This window comes from Candida pseudojiufengensis (genome assembly GCF_024610245.1).
Source record: "Candida pseudojiufengensis strain CBS 10847 chromosome Unknown scaffold5, whole genome shotgun sequence".
Taxonomy (NCBI): Eukaryota; Fungi; Ascomycota; class Pichiomycetes; order Serinales; family Debaryomycetaceae; genus Lodderomyces; species Lodderomyces pseudojiufengensis.
The window spans coordinates 22,116-44,463 of NW_026261528.1; the positions used below are offsets into that span (position 1 = coordinate 22,116).

A 22,348-nucleotide genomic window follows, 5' to 3' on the forward strand; every position below is an offset into this window, starting at 1 on the left:
ATTCACGAAATGACTTCTTAAAATGACTACATTTTTTTTCACGTCCTATGTAGAAAACATACGAATAAAATTACACAAAGACTAAAAAAATCCTATGTAGGCCTAAAAGTAGTTTAATACTAAAGTTTATACTTTCTTCAAAATCTCCTGTTTGAAATTTTCTTTATCTTCATTTTCGTCGACTATACTTTCAGCTTGAACACTAGATTGACTATCACTTTTCTTGTCTGTTTGATCTTCAGCTTGTCCGTTTCTTAGTTGTTGTAACATAACTTGAGCACGCAGAACAGTGTTGATGTGATCTACCTTAGTTATTTCCTTATCATTATTTTTTTTCCTATTTGTTAACCTTCGTTTCAAATTATTAACACTTTCGTATTCAAGATCAGCTGTACCTGGTGCATCCGAATCTGATGATTTTGAATCAAGATAATCGCTTTTATTTTTTTTGGTTTTTCTATCCTTCTTGTGTCCAGCAGTCCGAAGTTTTTCTAATAATCTATCAATTGCAGCTGATGCATCTTCAACACTATCAACATATTTTGATCCATCCTGTAAATTTTTTGCCAAAACATCTTCAATTTTCTTTTTCCTCATTTCATATACTTTTTGTTCTTCTTCCTTTTGAATATTTTCAACGTGTGCTTTTTTGTATTCTGTTACAAAAATCATTATTTTTGAAAAAAAAGTGTCCCTCGATGAATTACCATCATTTATACTCTCACCAAAAAATGTCATAATAGATTTATGCTTGGACATTGTGTCTTTCATGTGAGTTTGAAGGGACTGGATTTTTTCATCTGCATCTTTCATGGAATTATTGAGTATTGTAATGATTCTATCTGATGGATGTAAATCGTTTTTTCTGCTTAATTTACCGTTCTCCAATGCATTGTTGATGATGTTTAAATTTTTGATCATTTCTTGACAATCTAACTCTAATTGCTCCGTTGTAATATTCTGGATTTCATATAATTCATTTAATTCGTCTACGAAAGATGAATATTCTGGAAATGATTGCCTTATAATTTTTTCAATATAATGCAAAAAGCTCATAGAATTCAGTTCATCCTTCATAAATTTCAACCTTTGTAAAGTATCTAAAGTAAATCCTGAAGCTTGTTTTGAAGCACCATTCATAAAATTTCCAATCAATTTAATAACACTTAGTACTTTTCTAAAATTTTCTGACCTATTTAAGCACTCTATTCCCATGTCTAACAAATCTAATCGCATGCTCAAATCATGATAGTCTTTCTGGTAAGTTTGAGCAAACAACAATGCTTTAGACCTCGCTCGCCAATAATGTCTTAAATTGAAACACAACTCCAAAAAAATCCTATCAGGTCTGTCCAAATTATTTGGATCTTTAGTTGGTAATCTCTTGGTTCTTGGATCACTTGAATATGGTAACAAATTTTTCAGTAAACTATCACTAATTTCGAATAAAGCATCGTTGTTGAAAAATTCAATGACACTAATGTTTTCCAATACATCTGAATGGCATCTCAAAATCTTCATTACTAATTTTTCCTCAGATAAACCAGCAAAAGCGTATAAATTAATACCAAATTGTTGAGCCAAATCTCTGGGTAAAAAACTAATTTTATTTGTTGGTTCATTCTCTTTCTTTTCAATTGTCTTTTTTGTATTGGGGGTCGTAGCCACAAACACTTTTTCAATATCGTCGAATACTCCTTGTTCCGCGAGCTTATCGGATAATGATGTAAGTTCCATATCTTTCCAAAAAGTTCTCTCGATATCATTGATTTTGTTCCAATGAAACTGTTTTAACTTCACCTTTGGTCTGGATGATGACAATGTGATGCCTGCATCTTTGTCTTCTGCACTTATTGACAGATTGTTGTCTGATTTTGTTGCAACCGCTTGGCTCTTCTTCTTGGACGAATGCAGAAAGACTTTGGCTAAAGAAGGTGCTATTGGAGGGGCTAATGGAGGTGCTGGTGCTAATGGAGATGCTATTGGAGGTGGTAAAGGAGGTGCTAATGGAGGTGCTGGAGGTGCTAATGGTGAAGTTGAGGACGAGGTAACTGCCGCTGGATTGTCTGTTTTTGAGTTTGTTGAAAAGTTCGGGGATAAGTTAGATGGATTTATGGCTGGCTGCAAAAATGTTGGTAACGATGGTGGATTGGGAGCTGATGATGTAGCTTTCTTCAAAAAATCGGGTAATGGTGGAGCTGAAGCAACTTCGGGCGGTTCAGTTGATATGGCAACATTTGGTGGTGGTGAAGAATGAGTTGAAGATGAAGCAGATGTTTCCTTACTGTCAAGAAAGCCGGGAACTGGTGGTGGAGTTGGTACGTTAAGGGGTGAACTTGACTTTATCGTCCCAATATCATTCGATGGCTCTAAACCCAAAAGTCTGGCTAGATTTGGCTTCCTAGTGGGTAATTTAATCTCCGAATCTGAAAGGATGTCAAATTTTGATAATAATGCAGGTGGAGTTGGTGGACCTCTATGAAATGAAGAAGAACTCGTGTCATTTAAATCAGCATAAACGCAATTAGCTGGAACATTGTTTGAATAAATTGTTGATTTTTTTGGTGAATTTTTCCTTGTATCAGCAAGATCATCAAATGAATGAGTTATTATTCTTTGACGAGCACTTCGACCTTTATCTTCTTCAAATTGTTTAATTTGTCTTTGTAATAACCCTATTTGTTTCTTTTGAGACACTATCTGTTCATTTTGTAGATCAATTATCTTTTGCTTTTCTTCTGTATCTTCAATTGAATAGTTTTGTTTCAATAATTCATTAGACTCCTTCAAAAATTTAATTTCTTTTTGCAATTTCCCACACTCTTCAATAGCTTTCCTGGTCGTAACCTCTGATGCCAAACCATCAATCAATCTTTGAATGGAAACATTTGATACATTATCATTTGAAAGTAATTTTGTTAATATGATTTCAAATATTTCAAATGTCTTTTTAATATCATTGGACTTTTGGCCTTGCAGAAAAAATTCTTTAAAAATAGTTTCGATATCAATGTCTAACTTTGTTCCATGAACAATTTCCCTAGAACTGGAAACTAAGCAATCTTCATTTGAACTTTTGACTGGTAGTCGAGGTAGGCTTTTACCTACTTTCTCCCTTGAAAATTCATTATCTGCAAGTTGAGACGAAGTATATTTGTCAATTTCATTCCTAATCCTAATGTTTTTAAAATAATTAGCTTTCTCGAGTATATCTGCAATACCTGCCTTTTTGTAATCTTGACGCAATAGACATCTCTTCCTTAGTGATCCAGCACTTTGGAGAATGCTATTAACCATCATCAATGTGATTGTGAAATAATTTGCCAAATATGAATCAACATTTTCAAGTAACCAGTTATTTGATAATGAAGATTTTACCACATCAAACCAAGACTTAAATTTTCCAGTTTCATTTGAAATACTATTAATTATTTCTTCGTCTCCTTTGCTATAGTAGATTAAATTAATGAATAATTCTGTTACCAAAACTCTAGTAGCAATACGAGGTGATCTCAATGATCTGGATAAAGCATTAATAATAGTCTTTTTGGAATTTGCCATCCCTGATTGTAAACTTTCTTCCCTCTCAAAATGAAGAATATGTTTTAAACATTTGATAATTAAATATTCAATATCTAACTCTTCATTTGATTTAACACTTCTCTTGGCTATCTTTAATAGAAATGCAGATAGTGCAGAATCCCCTTGATGAAACAAAAAGCTGTCCACCCAATTAAAATCAGAATCATTTAATTGAGATTTATTATCTAATTTTTTTTCTAAAGTTTTGAAATGCATTAATTTTAAATTATTTGCCATTATCTGCGAGATATACCATTCAGGCAGGTTATCTTTTATAGCGAGTTCGTTTTTAGAGTTGAACTCTTCAAGGTCAAATTGACGTTCCTTAATAAGTTGATGAGGTGTAACACTTAAATCAAATGAACTGTTAGTCTCATTTTCTCTTAATAGTAACTCCCATTTTCTTTCTAATGATTCCCGTCGTAATGAATTTACCGCTTCTTTTGAAAATATTCGTATTGACAACAATTTTTCAAATAAAAAATTGACAATTTCTTTATCTGGTATCTTGTTCCTCTTATAATTTATATTTTGAAATGAATTTAATGTTTCATTCTGACTATGTTTTGTTGTCACATGCAAGACTTGAGATGTGAATTTTGACATGAAATTATGATGAAATTGATAAGTAAAACACAACAAATACTAAAAATTTCGATATGATAGTAGAATATACATTTATGAATGGTGATTTATTAAATGTTTTGGGTTCTGGAACGGTATAGTAAATCAATTAGTGGTTGTTAATTAATGTTTCAATAATTAAATAACAGATCAAAAAATAAAAGACGAACACAATAAAAAGAGATCTTAAAATGTATGAAGAGAAATTAAGATAGAGAATCAAAACAAGTTGGTAGCAGCTTGTTTTATCAATCACTAATAAATTAACTGAACTTTTAATGAACCATTATATTGGTGATCTAGGTACTGGATTGCTTGTATAATAGTGAAATCAAAAATAATGCCGTTCTTTTTTGGTAGAAAACCCTTGTTTAAATAAGCAAACAATCCGACTGGTGTTGTTTGTACTAGTAAATATACTAGCATTAATAAATGGAATCTACTGTTGATTTTGTGACGCGTACTTACTTTACTTTTATTTACAGTATGTAAGATCTCTCACTAAAATAAAACTTCAAATACAACTTAACTTTTTACAACCAAATTATTTATTACGTTTACCACTATAATTCCTCAAATACTAGAGAAATTACTTCCAATTCAAATTTATGACAAGAAAGAAAGTAGAACCAAAAGTACCATTTGGTCAAAAAGTAATATCAGAATTTTTTGGTACTAGTTCAAATTTTAAAAAAGTAGAAAAGAAATCCAAAGTATCTAAGCAAAAAAACCATACAATTGAAAGACAAAGTTCAATAATAAGTATTACGGATATTGATGACGATGACGGATTTGGTGATGGTCATGACGTATCGATTGATGCAGATACAAGTGCAGAAATGATGAACTTTCGAGATCCAAAATTAAATAGTGTATTACAGAACAAATTCAATAATCCAAATAAAAGCTCGTCACAACTAACAAGAACAAATTCAATATTGAGTGAAAAAAATTCCAATGATTTGAATCATGAAACTACATCAATTTCATTAAAAAGATCTAGTACAGATTTATTGGATTCATTTGAGGGGGGTAAGGCTAAAAAAGTTTTAAAACAAAGTAGTGTTGTATCTAATATTGAAATTCCAACTTATAATCAAAATTTAAGTTCAGAACAATTGGAAGTGATAACTAAAGTAGTAGACCAAAAATTGAATGTATTTTATACTGGAAGTGCTGGAACTGGAAAGTCTGTTGTATTAAGAGAACTAGTGAGAAAATTAAAAGCTATTTATAGAGATAATATTGGGGTAACTGCTCCTACAGGTATGGCTGCTTGTAACATCAATGGGCAAACAATATATAGATATCTTGAAATTGGTCTTGGTTTACAAAATCCTACTGATTTAGCAAGAATAATTCAAAGAAACCCTGCGAAGTTAAGAAAATGGACCATGATGAAAGTTTTAATTATTGATGAAATATCTATGGTTGATGGGTATTTTTTCGATAAACTAGAAGAAACGGCCAGAAGAGTTCGAGGCAATGCTGCTCCATTTGGAGGTATTCAAATAGTTTGTTGTGGAGATTTTTATCAATTACCTCCTGTTTCTTCAAATGGAAAAGTAACTAAATTTTGTTTTCAAGCTAAATCGTGGAATTTGGTGATTCAAGAAAATATAGTATTAAAACAAATTTTTAGACAAAAAGGAGATAACGAATTGATTGAAATGTTAAATGCACTCAGAAACGGGAGTATCAAGAATCAACCATCAATGATCGAAAAATTTCATAAATTAAATAAATCAGTTAAATACGACGATGGAATAGAACCAACTCAACTATATCCAACTAGAAGAGAAGTATTGGAAGCAAATGGATGTAGATTAAAACAATTAAACTCAAAAATTTACGAGTACTCAGCAATCGATAGTCACCCTGAAGAGTCTTATAAAAGTCATTATTCTCAGTTATTATGTGAAGATAAACTAATTTTGAAAGAAGGTGCGCAAGTAATGAATATAAAAAATATGGATGATCAATTAGCAAATGGAAGTTTGGGCACTGTGTTATGCTTTTTGACAAGAAATTTGTTTTTCAAAATCTTGGAGTTGTATGGTTCAATCGAGGATTTGGATCCGCAAATGTTGAAAGAAGTTAAGTTAATATCGACAAGAATTGGGGTTGTACAAGAATGGAATGAAGAAGAAAAGCAAATAATTGAAAACATGCCAGACGATAGAAAATCGAAGTTTGAACTGCTTGTTCAATACACTGCTCAAGAAACTAAAGCTGATATTTTGCCAGTTGTATTATATAAGTTAAATGGTTCTGATCAAGCAAGATTGGTAGATAGAGAAGAGTTTGTTATAGAATTAGGGAAAGAAAAAACAGCCACGGGTAACCCAACAAGAATTCAACTTCCTATAATACTTGCATGGGCAATGTCCATACACAAAGCCCAAGGTCAAACCATACCAAGATTGAAGGTTGATTTAAACAAAATCTTCGAAAATGGTCATGCATATGTTGCTATATCAAGAGCTGTAAGTAAAGAAAATTTGCAAGTTAATAATTTCAGACCTGATAAAATCAGAATTTCACAAGTGGTACATGATTTTTATAAAAGTCTTGAAGCTAGATCTGAAAAATCCTAATGAATTGATGATGCATAATTATTAGAATTAAGTTTGTCTCTCAATACTTTCGTCACTCTTAATATTTGTAAAGAAAAATCAAAACTTGAAAGCGAAAACCGCTTAACAAATATTGAGAGACTAAATTAATTATTTCGAGTAAATTCTCTTGTATAATCAGCAGCATAGAACACCTCAAGAATGTCTTACACACAATGAATGAAAAAGCGGTAGAACCAATAAAAAAGATCTACGACGTATCGGATTTGAAAAACTTTGAAAAATCCATAGCGTATAAGGGTATTCAACAAACATTGAATCAAATACTTTTATTAGTGCAAGATGTTAAAGTGCCGCCAGGAGTATTAAGCAAATCTATAGTGACTAGGGAGAGCAATCAATCTTCCAATATAAGTACATTACCAGCCACTGCTTTTGAGCAAAAGGATGAATTTAAATGTCAGGGAAATATTCAACTAATACTAGACATATTTGACAAATCCACAATATTAATTAATGAAACGGAACCAATCAAAGGACCTACAAGGTTTGGAAATATAGCGTATAGGGTATGGTACGAAAAGATGGATCAAATTTTGCCAGAATTATTAGATCAACTACATTACAAACATCATGACAAAGCTCAATTTATGACAGAGTTAAAATATTATTTAATTAATTCATTTGGATCGAAAATGAGACTTGATTATGGAACAGGTCACGAATTATCATATCTAGCATTTATTGGAGCATTGATTCAAAATGAAAATGTGCTTTCGAAGCCCACTGGTGAAGAAATATTGGTATTATTTGCCAAATATTATGATTTAATACGAAATTTGATTTTAACTTATAATTTAGAACCTGCTGGATCCCATGGAGTTTGGGGTTTAGATGATCATTTTCATTTGATTTATATATTAGGAGCATCACAATTTTGTGATGACAAATTTGCTCCTTCGGTACGACAAGTGTTACTGAGTCAAGTCATTAATGCATACAAATTGTCAAATTTATATGTAAATGCTATTGCTTTTATTTTTAAATTGAAAACTGGTCCATTCAATGAACATAGTCCTATAATAAATGATATCCATATGACAGTCATACTGTGGAGTAAAGTCAGACAAGGTCTTTCAAAAATGTATATGGTTGAAGTTTTAGGTAAGTATCCAGTAATTCAACATTTTTGGTTTGGTGAAAAGTTGTACCCATGGAAAGATCACGATGGTAAAACTTTACCAGTATTTCAACCAGAAGAGAGTAAAAAATCTACAAAAAAGAACCCTACATCAAATCAAAATATTCCGATGACAGCTGCTCCGTGGGCTAACAGATAGTTTTATCATTACTTGTACTATATGATGAATTGATTAACTAGCCTCTATATTTGAAATTAAATGCCGAACGACATAATGGACAAGTGGAATTTCCTGAACTCTTGAACCATTTGTATAAACAAGCAGCGTGGAATTTATTATTACAAGTTTGACATGTCTTTGAAGGTAATGATAAGTCTTGGTGTAAAATTGAATAACAAATTGCACAATCCTCAAATCCTGAAAAATGTAAATTAATGTTTTTACAAAATAGTTCAATTGAATCAATTATGGATCCATTTTGTAAAGTTAATATCTTTTGAGATGCTAGTATCCAAGCTTTCCATCTATTTTCTTTTACACCTACTCTGGAAGGTCCATCAAGTATAACATTTTCCAATGGGTAAAGCACAGGAATTTTTATAACCATTTCCAATTTTTGTTCATCAACAATGTACGTAGTTTTAATTTCATTTGATACAAAATTAACTTTGATAGTTAAATTATCTTCCTTACCTTGTAATTTATCTTTCTCATCATCTACCAGTTGAAGAATTTCATTTATAATTGGTGGTGATAAATATTGCGTTGTAAGTTTTTCAACCTTCATTTGTAATTGTCTATCCCTTATTTCTTGAAACCACATTTGAACTTGAAATCCACTATATCTTAAAAAATTATAGTATATGTTCAATCCAATTAACTTTAAATTATAATCTAAGTCGTGATAATCCGTTCGGATGATATCATAATGCGAAAAATCTTGAGTTGGTAAAGGCAACATAAATTTGTTATTTATATCAATATGCTCGAATATCAAGTAAAGCAAATTTTGAAGGTCTTTGTGTTCCAATATTTGATTCAAGTAACTATTACGAATAGATATAGTAATGTCTTTGAAGAAACTTGATATTAATAACCACGAAAGCATGTACCTTGAAAGTTGATGATTTTCCTCAATTTTAAATTCAGCTATAATTTGCAAAAGTTCTGATGGTAACTGAGCTTTCTTATTTTCATCTTTCGATAATTGATACTCAACAATAAAATCATCTTTCTCATTTTCATATATTTGAGATAAGAAAAACACACATAGCCTTTGAACAGTGATTGATGAACTTTTTGAAAATAATTGAAGAATTTGTGGTTGATTTGATTTTAGTGTACTGATTGGAATTTTTGATTGTATAAGTGCTTTTTTCAAAACTTCCTCTACTATGTAGGAAATGTGAACATTCGCTTCAGTAGTGTTGGTAAATATTTCGAGCAACCTTTCATCTTGATTTTCCAAATATTCTTTCTCCTTATCTAAACTGACATAAGCTTTAAGTGTGTAATATTTTAAGTCAATTCTATCGTCAGCCATGTCGAGGTTATCACTCAAAATTTTGTTGATTAAGTCATAATATGAATCAGGTAAATTTCGCTGAACATTTGGTAAAAGAGCTAAAAACTTTAATGCCTGAATTCTCATGTCAATAAATGCAGCATCGTACGAAATTGATGAGTCAAACCAACTATCGATTTGTTTCAAAACCATTGATAATTTAACAACTGGAAAGATATCAGCTTCAGTAATATGGTCATTCGACATAAACGGAATAATCATTGTAATCCATTTCAAGCCTAATGTCAAGATATCTTCTTCTTTTTTAACAACCAAAATTTCGGAGAAGACGTAATTTCTAATACGATCAAACAATTTCGAATGTATGAATTTTTTAAACCCGTTGATGACAGCAATAAATTTGAAAGGCGTCTTGACCAATTGGTTCAAATTGATGGTGGTCAGTTCGAATTGTGATAAACTCATACTCTCCGTTTGATTTTCGACTTGTTCGGTTAGAACTCGTGCAGCATAAAATGCCATAAGACTATTACCATCAGTTAATTCAACAAGTTGATTTTTGTCTCCCAATATGATGTCTAATGGTACCTCATGTGATGAACTTAAAATTTCTTGTAAGTCTTTTTCGACTTCATCACTTAAATTTTGTATAAATAAAAAATCTTTTATATATTCCTTTCCAACCATCATCAATGTTTGTAATTTCTCATTGTTGCTATTCACTTTGAATAAAAACTTAGTTAAAATGGGTATGATCTCTACCAAAGGTTTCGATCCGTAATCACTTAAGTATATAGCCAGGTCTAACGGGTTGGATATCGCAATTTCGAAAGGTGATAAATTATTTATTGATGAACCGAAGGTGTCAAATATTAAATCGATTGGTAACAGATCATCTCTAACAAAATTAACCAAAGAATCCAATTTGGTTTGAATGGAGCATGAACTCAAGTATCGAATCATTGAATCAAAATAAATCTCTTGATAGTCTTCTTTTAGTGAATTTAAAAATTGTTTCAGTTCATCAACGTTGCTCCAAGCTGTGTGCAAAATTTGATCTATATTTAAGTCAATTATGAGCGACAAATGATTCGAGATTGTATTCATAAAAACGAATGATGAATCAAGGTCGAGATGTTCTATTATTGATTCCAAAGCTTTTGTGTCACTTTTCTCTATTAATTTGTTTAAATATGATGGATCAAGAGTATCAGTGGTAGATTTGTTTTGGATATATTTGTAAATATTTGGATATTTCCTCTCGTCTATATCAACTTCTACTTTGGACAAAAAGAAATCTTTGTCATCATTAATCGTAAATTGATCATAGACATCATTTATCAAATCTGATAAGTCTTGTGGTTGTAACAAATTTTCCTTATTGATGGTATTGATTAAGTCAAACAGACTTTGACCTTTCACATTATTGACTATTTTGTATGTAACGTCCTTCATTCTTGGTGCAAATTTTTTCATTACCTCAACATAAGGTAATGTGTAGTTCAACATTATTGGATCTTCTATTTGCTTATCCTCCCATTTCGTAATTGTAACTTCAATCAAATCTTCAATGTTTTCTTCAAATCCAGAAGTTTTTAAAATTTGAAAATAATTTGATATGAAAGTTTCAGTGTATTTATCAGGAGATGTTTGTATGACTTTATTTAATGTTTCAAAGGCAGAAGATAATTTATCTGAATTTTCATAATCGCAAATTTGATTTTGAATATCATTTCTAGTTAATTTATTTCTTATTCGACTCAAATTGTCTATCACCTTCTCTAATACTTTCGGCAATTCATCAGAATCAAATAATGATATAAACTTTAGTAAACACTTTAAACATCCCGGTTTAAAACTATCACGAATCTTTTCGTATTGAATTAACAAGTTGTTGATATAAAAATCAGAATCTTTTTCACTCGAAAAGGTGACAACATCAATATTGTTATCTCTTATCTCTCTGAATAATGAAAATAGTATTTCAAAATACTTGGGATCCAGATCACAGCAACCTAATTCAAAATAACTCTTAAGTCTCAGTGGACTTTTACTACTATACTCCCAAAAGTTTTTCTTCTCTTTATTAATTATTGCAAAACGGGTTAGATTTAGTAGCACTTCCCAAAATGGGATTATAACTGATGAGTAAATCAAAGCAGGTTTCTGTTTGCTAAATTTAATTTTCAAAATTGATTTGCCGATAGGTTTGTATATCGACTTCGTATCAAATTCGACTTTTTCATTGTTAAATATTCTTAAAATTAAGATCAAAATAGTTTTAAATAATCCTAAATTCATAGTTTCCTCTTCCACACTGGTTGTCAAACTTTGCCAAATTGAGTCCAGTTCTATAATTGTATTGATTTCTAAAGTCTTTTTCGATGAATTTTTTATTAATTTTAATAAAATTTGCAAAGCAATATTTAAAACTCGATCATATTTAATTTGAACTTCTGATTCATTAGTATACCTTGGATCAGATATTGTTTCAGGTTGTTCAACATTTATAATTGTTCCAACTAAATTTAAAATTTGATCTTCAAAAATTTCCCAAATTTTATCAATTTTACTTTGATCACCTTGAAAATTTTCTAATAATTTTGAACTAGCTATATTTGATACTGATTTATCTGGATCAAAAATTCCCATTAACCATATCGGAATGGTTGTTTTTAAATATTTCCCATAATTTTTACTACCTATTGATTGTAGAAGGGAACCTTGTATTTGATGAGTTAATGATCTCACTGTCTTGGAATTATCTATAGATATTTTGGGATACAATTGAACCCAACATTGTAAAATTGGATCATCAAATATTTTTGGATCTTGATCTTTAATGAATGATAATAACTCTTGAAGAGCTTTTTCCTTGGTCTTTGGATCTTTTTTACTTAATGATTTGAAAATAACAATTAAATCTGGATTCGTGATTTTGGTGATATCTGGTTGATTTGTGAAATAGTTTAGCGTAACGTCTAAACCGTTATAGCCTAAGTTACCAGTAAATTCAAAGTCATCTATGTTGGACATGGGTTTAAATACAGAGTTTGCAAAAGCGTTATTGATAGTAATTTTGCTGCTAACTTCAATTTTTTTTTTTCACTCACAAGATCTTAAAACGTAATTGCTGCAAAATTTATACAATTAAAGATAATGATCAAAGAAATCAAAAAATTTGACATGAGTCTAAAACGTGAGTTTAAAATCTATACATTTAAGAATGATTTAAGAAAGAAATGAAATATTATCATCATCAGGTATTTGGTTCAAGAAATGGATTCACCTCTTCAACTTTTTGTTTTATAGGAAAGAAATTTGTTAACGTTTGCTGACCAGCAGCAAGAACTACTTTTTTAACTCTCTTTCTTTTCGTTGGGGAAAATTTAGTTGGAGACCCTTTTGTGGAAGACTTTTTTGGTGAGCCCAATGAATCAAAAACAGGAGTTGGGATAGGAGTTAAATCAATCAATTTGAGCTTTTTATTTGGTGAATTATCTAGACCTCCATTTCGTTTAGTCGGAGAATTTAAAAGTGAATCCAATGTTGATGTTTGTCTTGAAACCCCATGTTTTTTGTAATACTCATTAGCTTCTTTTGCCTTATCATATGAAGATACTTTATCGGGACAGAATAAATTCAATAATGATTTGGGAACCCAAATATAACTTTCACTTTCAAGTCTCTTCTCTGGGGATTCAGATAATCTTCTAAACTCTATGCATTTAGGATACAACTTTGTAATCTCTTCATTAGAATATTTCAACATCATCAATTCCACATCATTTTCAATTTTATCGTTTGTTATTTTGATAACCTCGCTTTTGGTTGCTAATTTAAAAATGATGTATCTAACGTTAAATTCGTAGTCTTCAGGAATAAACAATTCATTTGAACCTAAAACAATGAAAGAAGTGTCTTCATCAAATTTCATACCTTCAATCTCACTTATTCTAAACATCTCTTCTTCACTGGTTATTTCAATTTTGAAATCTGTTTTGAGTTCACCAAAACTCAATGTATCTGGAAGAAATATTGGTAATTGTTTATTTACAAATGGAAAAAAATATAATAACACATAATATTCATCAAATTTCAAATTTTCAACTGATAAATTTCTTCCAAAAATATGTCGATTTGGTTGTTTTAAATTATCATTCATTTTTCTTAAAAAAATATCAAATGCAATTTTTCTTGTGGATCTATCTTTCATATATTTCCAAGGGCTAATAGAAACTACATCATTTTTCACGAAACAATCACGAAGTTCCATAGCAAAATCAGGTGGAGGTTCAAAAGTTGTATTATACTTTTTCAATTCTTTCTCTTCTTGTTTCGTTATTTTTCTATTATAAAACATTGAGAATGATGTTCCACATAAAGCTAAATTTTTTGCGTTTATTTTTCCAACTCTCGAAACTCCTGATGAATAATCCCCACCTCTCAATGATGCAAGAAATACTAATCTTTCTCTATTCAATCCAGTTTTTTCTTCCACATTCTTCATATCAACAGGAGTTACATAATATTTCTGTTTCAAAGTTCCATCTTTAGTTGGTGAACCAGGACCAATATCTTCAAGGAATCTACTATAATTTCTCAAAACTTTTGTTGCTCCAAAAACTAAAGCATCAACATCGTTTGTAATGACATAATCAACAATTTTCAATTTTTGAATATGAGCACATTGAGCTTCACCTTCAGCTACTGCTTGAACATATTCTATTTTTTGACTTTTCAAAATTCGTTTCAAATTTTCAACAAATGGATTATGTTCCGAAAAATCTTCATTTTCTTTTAACTTGGTTAATTCATTTTCATAATCTAAAGCAATCCCATTTCTTGTCTTATCTGGTTTTAAAATTCCATCAAATACAACAAGTACAGATATATTTAATCCTATTAATGCTAATATTTTAGACATAAAATTTTGAATCATAATATTTCCAACATCATCTTCAGGGATTGAACTATGATTTGATTGAAATATAAATAAATACGCGTCTAATGCAACTCTTGGTGTTCTACCATATTTTTTAATATGATCATCTACTAATTGATCTAAAGATATTCTTGTATCAAATCCAGGGGCTAGTACGTCCCATAATTCAGGTATACCCATATGGAAATCAACATTTATATGTGGTAGTCAATGTAGTTCGTATTAATGCTTCAAAGATCGAGTATTTCCAGCAAAGAACGTATTGAATAAACGATAATATGTATTAAAATAAAATCTGAAACTCTCTGATATTATTATTCGTAACTGCGATTAATATTACCGGAGTTTAAAGAAAACTTTATCTGCAGGAAGCTTTCAAAGGTTTTCATAATTCCATTTGATTTCATGAATAATGAATAACCAACCATAAAACTTTAACTCTATATGGGCTGGTATTGGAAGCCATTTTGTCTTTAAAATTAAAGGTCTAACATTGAGCCTTTACACTTGTCTAGAAGATAATCAAAATTTTGATTCTATTGATTGTGGAGGTGAGTCTATATCAATTCTTCGATTTAGTGTAATGAAATTATTTACGATCTTGTTTTGTTCCATTTATTTACTTTAAGTACTTTAGTTTTAAGATCAATACATCAGAATTTTACAACTTAATATCTACAGTACTATCATCTTTCAAATAACATCTATTCATACATTCATTCATGAAATTAATCTAATTAAAGTACCTTATTTAAAACAATGGAGGAAAGAGCGGGTCATTTATTATGTGGTGGTTTTCAAGGAACAAAAGTTACTTCACAAGCTTATCATTTAATAGTTGAACAAAAAATATCATCAATGATATTATCAAGAAAAAATGCTATAAATGTAGAACAAATGTCTAAATTAATAAAAGATTTACAATATATTGCTTTTACTCAAGGTAGATATAAATATCCTTTAATGTTTGCAATAGATGAAGAAGGAGGAATTATGAATAGTTTATTTGATCCTGAATTTTTAACTCAATATCCAAGTGCAATGGCATTAGCTGCTACAGGAGATCCAAATTTAGTATATGAAATTTCAAAAGCTATAGCTATAGAATTAAAAAAAATTGGATTTAGTATAATTTTAGGACCTGTTTTAGATGTTGTTACTAAATTATCTCATCAATTATTAGGAGTTAGAAGTTTTGGTACAACTTTAGAATCAGTACAAAAATATGGATTAATGTGTGCAAAAGGTTTAAAAGATGGTGGATTATTTACAGTTGGAAAACATTTTCCAGGAATGGGGAATGCAAATGTTGATTCTTTATTGGAATTACCTGTTATTGGAGAATCTTTAAATCAATTAAAACAATTTAATTCAATACCTTTTCAAACTTTGATTGAATCGAATGTATTGGATGGAGTTAGTGCTGCTGGTTGTGCTGTACCAAATATTAGTCCTGATGAAACTCATGCATGTTTATCACCTATAATTTTAAATAATTTACTACGAGGAGATTTAAATTTTAAAGGGTTTGTAATAAGTGAATGTTTAGAAATGGAAGCATTATATCATTCAATTGGATTAGGTCAAGGTGTAATATTAGCAATAAATGCAGGATGTGATTTAGTAATGGTTTGTCATGATTTAAAATTACAAAACGAAGCAATAGATTCTATAAGATTAGGTTTAAGAAATGGAAACTTAGATGAAGAAACAGTATTAGCAAGTTTGAATAGAATAGAAAATTTACAAAAAAGATTACCTACTTGGAAAGATATTTTCCCTAATGGATCAGTATCTGCTAAACAATATCCTACATTATTTAAATTAGAATTTCCTGAACAATGGTCAAAACATCAACAATTATCATCATTAGCTTATCAAAAATCAATTACTTTAGTACGAGATTATAATAATTTATTACCACTACCGAAACATTTTAAATCAAATGAAATTGAATCAATATTAGTTTTAAGTCCACTTTTAATGCCAATAATTCCTAAAAAGAAACATGCTTCAACAGAAAGATTATTTACTGGTGAAGAAGTTTTTCAATGTTTTGGAGAATATTTATCAAATCATAAATTAAATAAAAATAAAAAATATGTTGTTTTACATACTACATATACTGCAAATGGTTTAACACCATTACATGAATCATTAATTGAAAAATCTAAAATAATTATAGTTTTCACAAGTGAAGTTTCAAGAAATATGTATCAAAGTGGAATTGTAAAATATGTATCAATGTTATGTGGAGCAAGTCCATCATCATTTAATAGAAGGGATGGATTTTCACAATTAAAAAAACCATTAATAATAGTTGCAACACTGTCACCATATGATTTTTTTTATGATAAAAATATGGGAAGTGCATATATATGTTGTTATGATTATACAAAAAATGCACTTGAAAAAGTTGTTGATTTAATAATGGGAGATTTTGAACCTGAAGGTTGTATACCAGGAGAGGAAATAAAAAATTTTGTTCATAAAAAGCTAAGATCACATGAAGAAATAGAACAACAACATCAACAAACAATAAAACTGAAACAACAAATTAAAAGAAGATGGTTAGTTGATGAATTTGATATGAAAAGAGATTTTCAAAGCTTAATAAATTTATGGAAAGAAAATAATGAAATTGATGATTCTAATGATTCAATAAATTATAATGATGAACAATTTTATAAAAGATTAGGAGGATTATTAATAACTTCAAATCAAAAACATTTTGTTATTAGAAATTCTTCATTAAATATATTATATGGAATTGTATTAACTTGGGTTGAAAATAATATAGGTCATATTATATATATAATAGTCGAAAAATCAAAAAGATTTCAAAGTATTGGAAAAAATTTAACAGCAAGAGCAATAAGATATTTAAATAAAGAAAAACATTGTTTAGAAATAAGATTAGGTTCATCATTTCCCCTTATAATGTTTCCAGGAAATAAAAATTTAAATTCAATTAAATTTTTCAAAAATTTAGGATGGGATTTTAATAATAATAATTCAAAAGAAAAATGGATAATGACATTAAAATTAATTGATTGGCAAGTTCCACAAAAGATATTAAAAGAATTAATGATTGTTGGAGTTAGATTTGATATATGTAATGATTTAATACAATTAAAAAAATTATTAAATAATAATGATGATAATAATTTAAAAAATTATTATTCAAATATAAATTTAAATAATAAAATTCCAAATGAAATTAAAATTATTATTGCATTAGAACCAAATTCTCAAAATATTATTGGTTCAATTATATTATTTACAAATAAATCTAAAATTTCAAAATATTTTCCATTCATTGATCAATGTATTGATGAATCATTAATTGAAAATAATAATGACCAAGGACAAAAACAACAACAACAACAACAAAATTTACCATTGATTGGTGGTATAGTAGCTCCAGTGATAGATGAAAGTTATTCAAATTTAATTGATATTTTTAAATATGGATTGGTTTGTAGTGCAATAACTATGTTAAAAAGTTCAAATTCAAATGCATCAAGTAATAGTGATTCAGATTCAACGAATAAAAATTTAAATGATATAAATTCATGTATAATGATTGATGTACCAAATGATAAATCTATAAAATCTATTGAAGATATTGGTTTTAAAAAATGGAAAAAATATTATGATTATTATGGTCAAAAATTTATATCGGAAAATTAGATCCACTTTTATTTTATTATTATTTCAGTCTCATATTCATTTAAAATGAGTACGAATGGAAATGTATAAATTTACGAGAGAATACTAAAATAGAAATATGATTTTAGGCTAGAATGTTTCACTTTTCAATTCGGTCCCATCTGCACAAAAATAGACATCCGTACGACCATACATGATTTATTCTGTTGACATTATATAAAGTATTTAGTACGATCTTTCAATGTATTATAATCAAACGTGAAACGAGTTTTATATTTATCCGAAATCAATTCTTTATTTTTTTATTTTGGTTGCAAAAAAATAAATCAATTGAAAAAAACGGTCTAGAATCCGATCGGAAAAAAAAGAATCAGTTTGTCCGAGTTTTTGTGTAAGAATATGTTTTTTCTCTCCATTCATCCATTACATTGCTGAATCGGTGACACTGAATTCGTAAATTTTATATAGTGGGTCAATTGGTAGCAAAAGGTGGAGCAACGGAAATCACGATATGAATGATATCTCAATTGAAATATCAATTTCATTCAGGCAAATTAGTTAGATAATCAAAGCTCATTGAGAGTCAATTAGACTTTTTACAGATACATCCAACATCTTATTATATTCTCTACCATTTATGCACTCAAACTTAGAAGTTCTGTTGGTTAGGAAAAAGAATTTGTTGAAATAGTTCCACATATTTTGGGTGCCCGGGACTAATTTTATCCAACCTAATACATAATCTTCTCCTCCTTTTTGATATTTATCTATTAATACACACTTTATAGTGCTAATAATAATATATCGCTTAGTCTTATTATATTTTCTACTAAGCTTATAAGCTAAGCCTAATCAAAAGAGTAAAAAATCGTTGTAAATTCGTTTATTGTAACACAAAGATCGTAAATTACTATTTTACTGTATAGAACAAAAAATAGTTTTTAATACTATACGGATGAAGTCGGAGAGTTAAATACGATAATACTAGCCCAGTTAGTAGAGCTCGGTATTCTTTATTAAATTGTTTTCGAGAATAGAGTGAGATATCGTAGAGTTAAAACGAATTAATATGCTACAATACAGTAGTAAAGTTGTAAAGCCTTGCGGTATTTTTTACTTTTTAATTGTTTATTCTTCCTATATTTTCACCTTCAATTCAATAAGCTTGTTTAAAATCAATTGAACTTGAGTACTTGCTGAAAACAAGGCTTTACCTTCAAGTAGGAAGCTATACCAGCATCAACTTTACTAATTGAGTCTCTATTTATCTCGATACTTCAAACATAGGAGAAATGAGCATACAGTATATTGTAAATATATTAAAGTCGGCCTCTATCGGATTATTCAATACATTTTTACCCCATATTTTCTTTTTTATTTATTTTTTTATTTTTATTTATTTATTTATATTTTAACGCATACATTTTCAAAATGAGCGTTCTATAAGATACCCAAACTTTGAAATTGAATTGCCAATTAGAGCAAGATTAACAGCCTTTTCTTAATCCTTTTCAGCTGACTCTCTCGATTTGATTCAATGCACCCTTAGAAATAAGAAATCAATTTAGGATCATTTAATTATGTAAAACAAAGTAACATTTAAAAAAAAAAAACATATGTTAGTTTGTACTATTTTTGTGTAACAACTATTAAGCATATGAAAAGAGAAAAATATTTCAATTTATTAGAAAGCAAAAATAGAAAATGTTGAAAAAAAATAAATTATATAAATGATCGAAGATATCCTCCAAATTTGTTATTTTTAAATATCAATTTTTTATAGCATTTGAAATTTACTGAATTCAATTTCATTTTTAAATTATTTCATATATTCATATATTCATACAATACATAAATCAACAAAATGTCACCATCTGCTGTTGAATCAACTATAAATTTCGATAATCATCGTTCAATTAAAACTACTCAAGATCCATTAGTTAAAAAATTAAGTTTAGCTAATGATACTATTATTAGACATAATGCTCCAGCTCCAACTTTATATGAAGATGGTTTATTAGAAAAAGGTACAACAATTTCTTCAACTGGTGCTTTAATGGCTTATTCAGGTAAAAAAACTGGTAGATCACCAAGTGATAAAAGAATTGTTGATGAAGAAACTTCAACTCAAAATATTTGGTGGGGTCCAGTAAATAAACAAGTTGATGAATTAACTTGGAAAATTTCAAGATCAAGAGCTTTAGATTATTTAAGAACAAGAGAAAAATTATTTGTTGTTGATGCTTATGCTGGTTGGGATCCAAGATATAGAATTAAAGTTAGAATTATTTGTGCAAGAGCTTATCATGCTTTATTTATGACTAATATGTTAATTAGACCAACTGAAGAAGAATTAGCTAATTTTGGTGAACCAGATTTTACTATTTATAATGCTGGTCAATTCCCAGCAAATGTTCATACTAAAGGTATGACATCATCTACATCAGTTGAAATTAATTTTAAAGATATGGAAATGGTTATATTAGGTACTGAATATGCTGGTGAAATGAAAAAAGGTATTTTTACTGTTATGTTTTATTTAATGCCTATAAAACATCAAGTTTTAACTTTACATTCATCATGTAATCAAGGTGTTGAAAAAGGTGATGTTACTTTATTCTTTGGTTTATCAGGTACTGGTAAAACTACTTTATCTGCAGATCCAAATAGAAAATTAATTGGTGATGATGAACATTGTTGGTCAAATAATGGTGTTTTTAATATTGAAGGTGGTTGTTATGCTAAATGTTTAGATTTATCACAAGAAAAAGAACCAGAAATTTTTAATTCAATTAAATTTGGTTCTATTTTAGAAAATGTTGTTTATGATCAAGAAACTAAAGTTGTTGATTATAATGATTCTTCAATAACTGAAAATACAAGATGTGCTTATCCAATTGATTTTATTCCATCTGCTAAAATTCCATGTTTAGCTGATACTCATCCAACAAATATTATTTTATTAACTTGTGATGCTTCAGGTGTTTTACCACCAGTTTCAAAATTAACAAATGCTCAAGTTATGTATCATTTTATTTCAGGTTATACTTCCAAAATGGCTGGTACTGAGGAAGGTGTTACTGAACCACAAGCTACTTTTTCAGCATGTTTTGGTCAACCATTTTTAGTTTTACATCCAATGAAATATGCTCAACAATTATCAGATAAAATTTCACAACATAATGCTAATGCTTGGTTATTAAATACTGGTTGGGTTGGTGCTTCAGCTGCAAGAGGTGGTAAAAGATGTTCATTGAAATATACAAGAGCTATATTAGATGCTATTCATTCAGGTGAATTATCAAAAGTTGAATATGAAACTTTCCCAACTTTTAATTTACATGTTCCAAAATCTTGTCCTGGTGTACCATCAGAAATTTTAAATCCAACTAAAGCTTGGACTCAAGGTGTTGATGCTTTTGAACAAGAAATTAAATCATTAGGTAAAAAATTCAATGAAAATTTCAAAAAATATTCTGATCAAGCTTCAGAAGAAGTTAAAAAAGCTGCTCCAGAAATATAATTTTGTTTTGTTTCTAAATAGGATGGATATTTTATAAATAGGAATTTTCAAATTTAATACAATCATTTATTTCGAAATCTATTATTTTTGTAAGCTTTTTATCTTAACTACTATATAAAACTTGAAAACTCGTAAATTTGTGCCCACCTTGGAAGTAAAATATCATAATTTTAAGTGATATATCAAACATCAAACTACGAATGGAATGTTCGAAATGAATTAATGATTTATCAAGTTTCCATAGCCACCAACTTAAAATCCAAGTTCAAACTCAACTACAATTCGTCTATACAATAGTTTGAGTTTATCACCATTTCTTGCACATTGGATTTAATCTAATTAATTCTGGATTCAATTGATGATAAATTAGTAGAACTAATTCAAGTAGGGGTTTATACTTCTAATATCCCTTCGATGAGCAGAAATGTAAAGTAATGTCTGATTAAGCATGATTTTGTACAGTAAAGGGATGAAATTGATACTGGACAAACATTAGAATTTTCAATATTTTGTGATAGCAATAGAAGGAGCACAGATTCGAGTTTGAACAAGTTAATGTTTGTGTTCTCAACATGATAGTGGTGACTGTTCAAGATAAAGAAAATGGAGAAACAAAATTCTGTCCTCAACTAATTCTAGATTTTGTATCTTACAATTCTATTTAAGGTGGAATCAAATTATTCTATATTTTAAACTAGTTATGACAAACGCATCAAAGGAGGTGAAACTTAATAAAGAGGCATGGCAGTCATATCGATA

At 29.1% G+C, this 22,348-nt stretch overlaps 7 protein-coding genes across 7 annotated transcripts; 4 read left to right on the forward strand and 3 right to left on the reverse strand. All coding sequences in view use genetic code 12, as the record gives it.

Moving 5' to 3' along the window:
• Positions 1-126: 126 nt before the first annotated feature.
• On the reverse strand, positions 127-4,188 carry BNR1 (Bnr1p; the record flags this gene model as incomplete). The annotated part of the gene is made up of 1 exon (XM_051757006.1): positions 127-4,188. One exon carries the CDS (start codon positions 4,186-4,188, stop codon positions 127-129), a length of 4,062 nt encoding a protein of 1,353 aa, XP_051614595.1.
• A 626-nt stretch (positions 4,189-4,814) lies between these two features.
• Positions 4,815-6,803, forward strand: KGF55_002335 (uncharacterized protein; the record flags this gene model as incomplete). The annotated part of the gene is made up of 1 exon (XM_051757007.1): positions 4,815-6,803. The coding sequence occupies one exon, from the start codon at positions 4,815-4,817 to the stop codon at positions 6,801-6,803; it is 1,989 nt and encodes a 662-aa protein (XP_051614596.1).
• Positions 6,804-6,997: 194 nt separating this feature from the next.
• On the forward strand, positions 6,998-8,122 carry RRD1 (peptidylprolyl isomerase; the record flags this gene model as incomplete). The annotated part of the gene is made up of 1 exon (XM_051757008.1): positions 6,998-8,122. The coding sequence occupies one exon, from the start codon at positions 6,998-7,000 to the stop codon at positions 8,120-8,122; it is 1,125 nt and encodes a 374-aa protein (XP_051614597.1).
• Positions 8,123-8,159: 37 nt separating this feature from the next.
• Positions 8,160-12,485, reverse strand: KGF55_002337 (ubiquitin-protein ligase; the record flags this gene model as incomplete). Its single annotated transcript, XM_051757010.1, has 1 exon — positions 8,160-12,485. One exon carries the CDS (start codon positions 12,483-12,485, stop codon positions 8,160-8,162), a length of 4,326 nt encoding a protein of 1,441 aa, XP_051614598.1.
• Positions 12,486-12,708: 223 nt separating this feature from the next.
• KGF55_002338 (crossover junction endodeoxyribonuclease) lies at positions 12,709-14,574 on the reverse strand (the record flags this gene model as incomplete). The annotated part of the gene is made up of 1 exon (XM_051757011.1): positions 12,709-14,574. The coding sequence occupies one exon, from the start codon at positions 14,572-14,574 to the stop codon at positions 12,709-12,711; it is 1,866 nt and encodes a 621-aa protein (XP_051614599.1).
• A 579-nt stretch (positions 14,575-15,153) lies between these two features.
• NGS1 (Ngs1p) lies at positions 15,154-18,087 on the forward strand (the record flags this gene model as incomplete). Its single annotated transcript, XM_051757012.1, has 1 exon — positions 15,154-18,087. One exon carries the CDS (start codon positions 15,154-15,156, stop codon positions 18,085-18,087), a length of 2,934 nt encoding a protein of 977 aa, XP_051614600.1.
• Positions 18,088-19,930: 1,843 nt separating this feature from the next.
• On the forward strand, positions 19,931-21,589 carry PCK1 (phosphoenolpyruvate carboxykinase; the record flags this gene model as incomplete). The annotated part of the gene is made up of 1 exon (XM_051757013.1): positions 19,931-21,589. The coding sequence occupies one exon, from the start codon at positions 19,931-19,933 to the stop codon at positions 21,587-21,589; it is 1,659 nt and encodes a 552-aa protein (XP_051614601.1).
• Between the last annotated feature and the right edge of the window lie 759 nt (positions 21,590-22,348).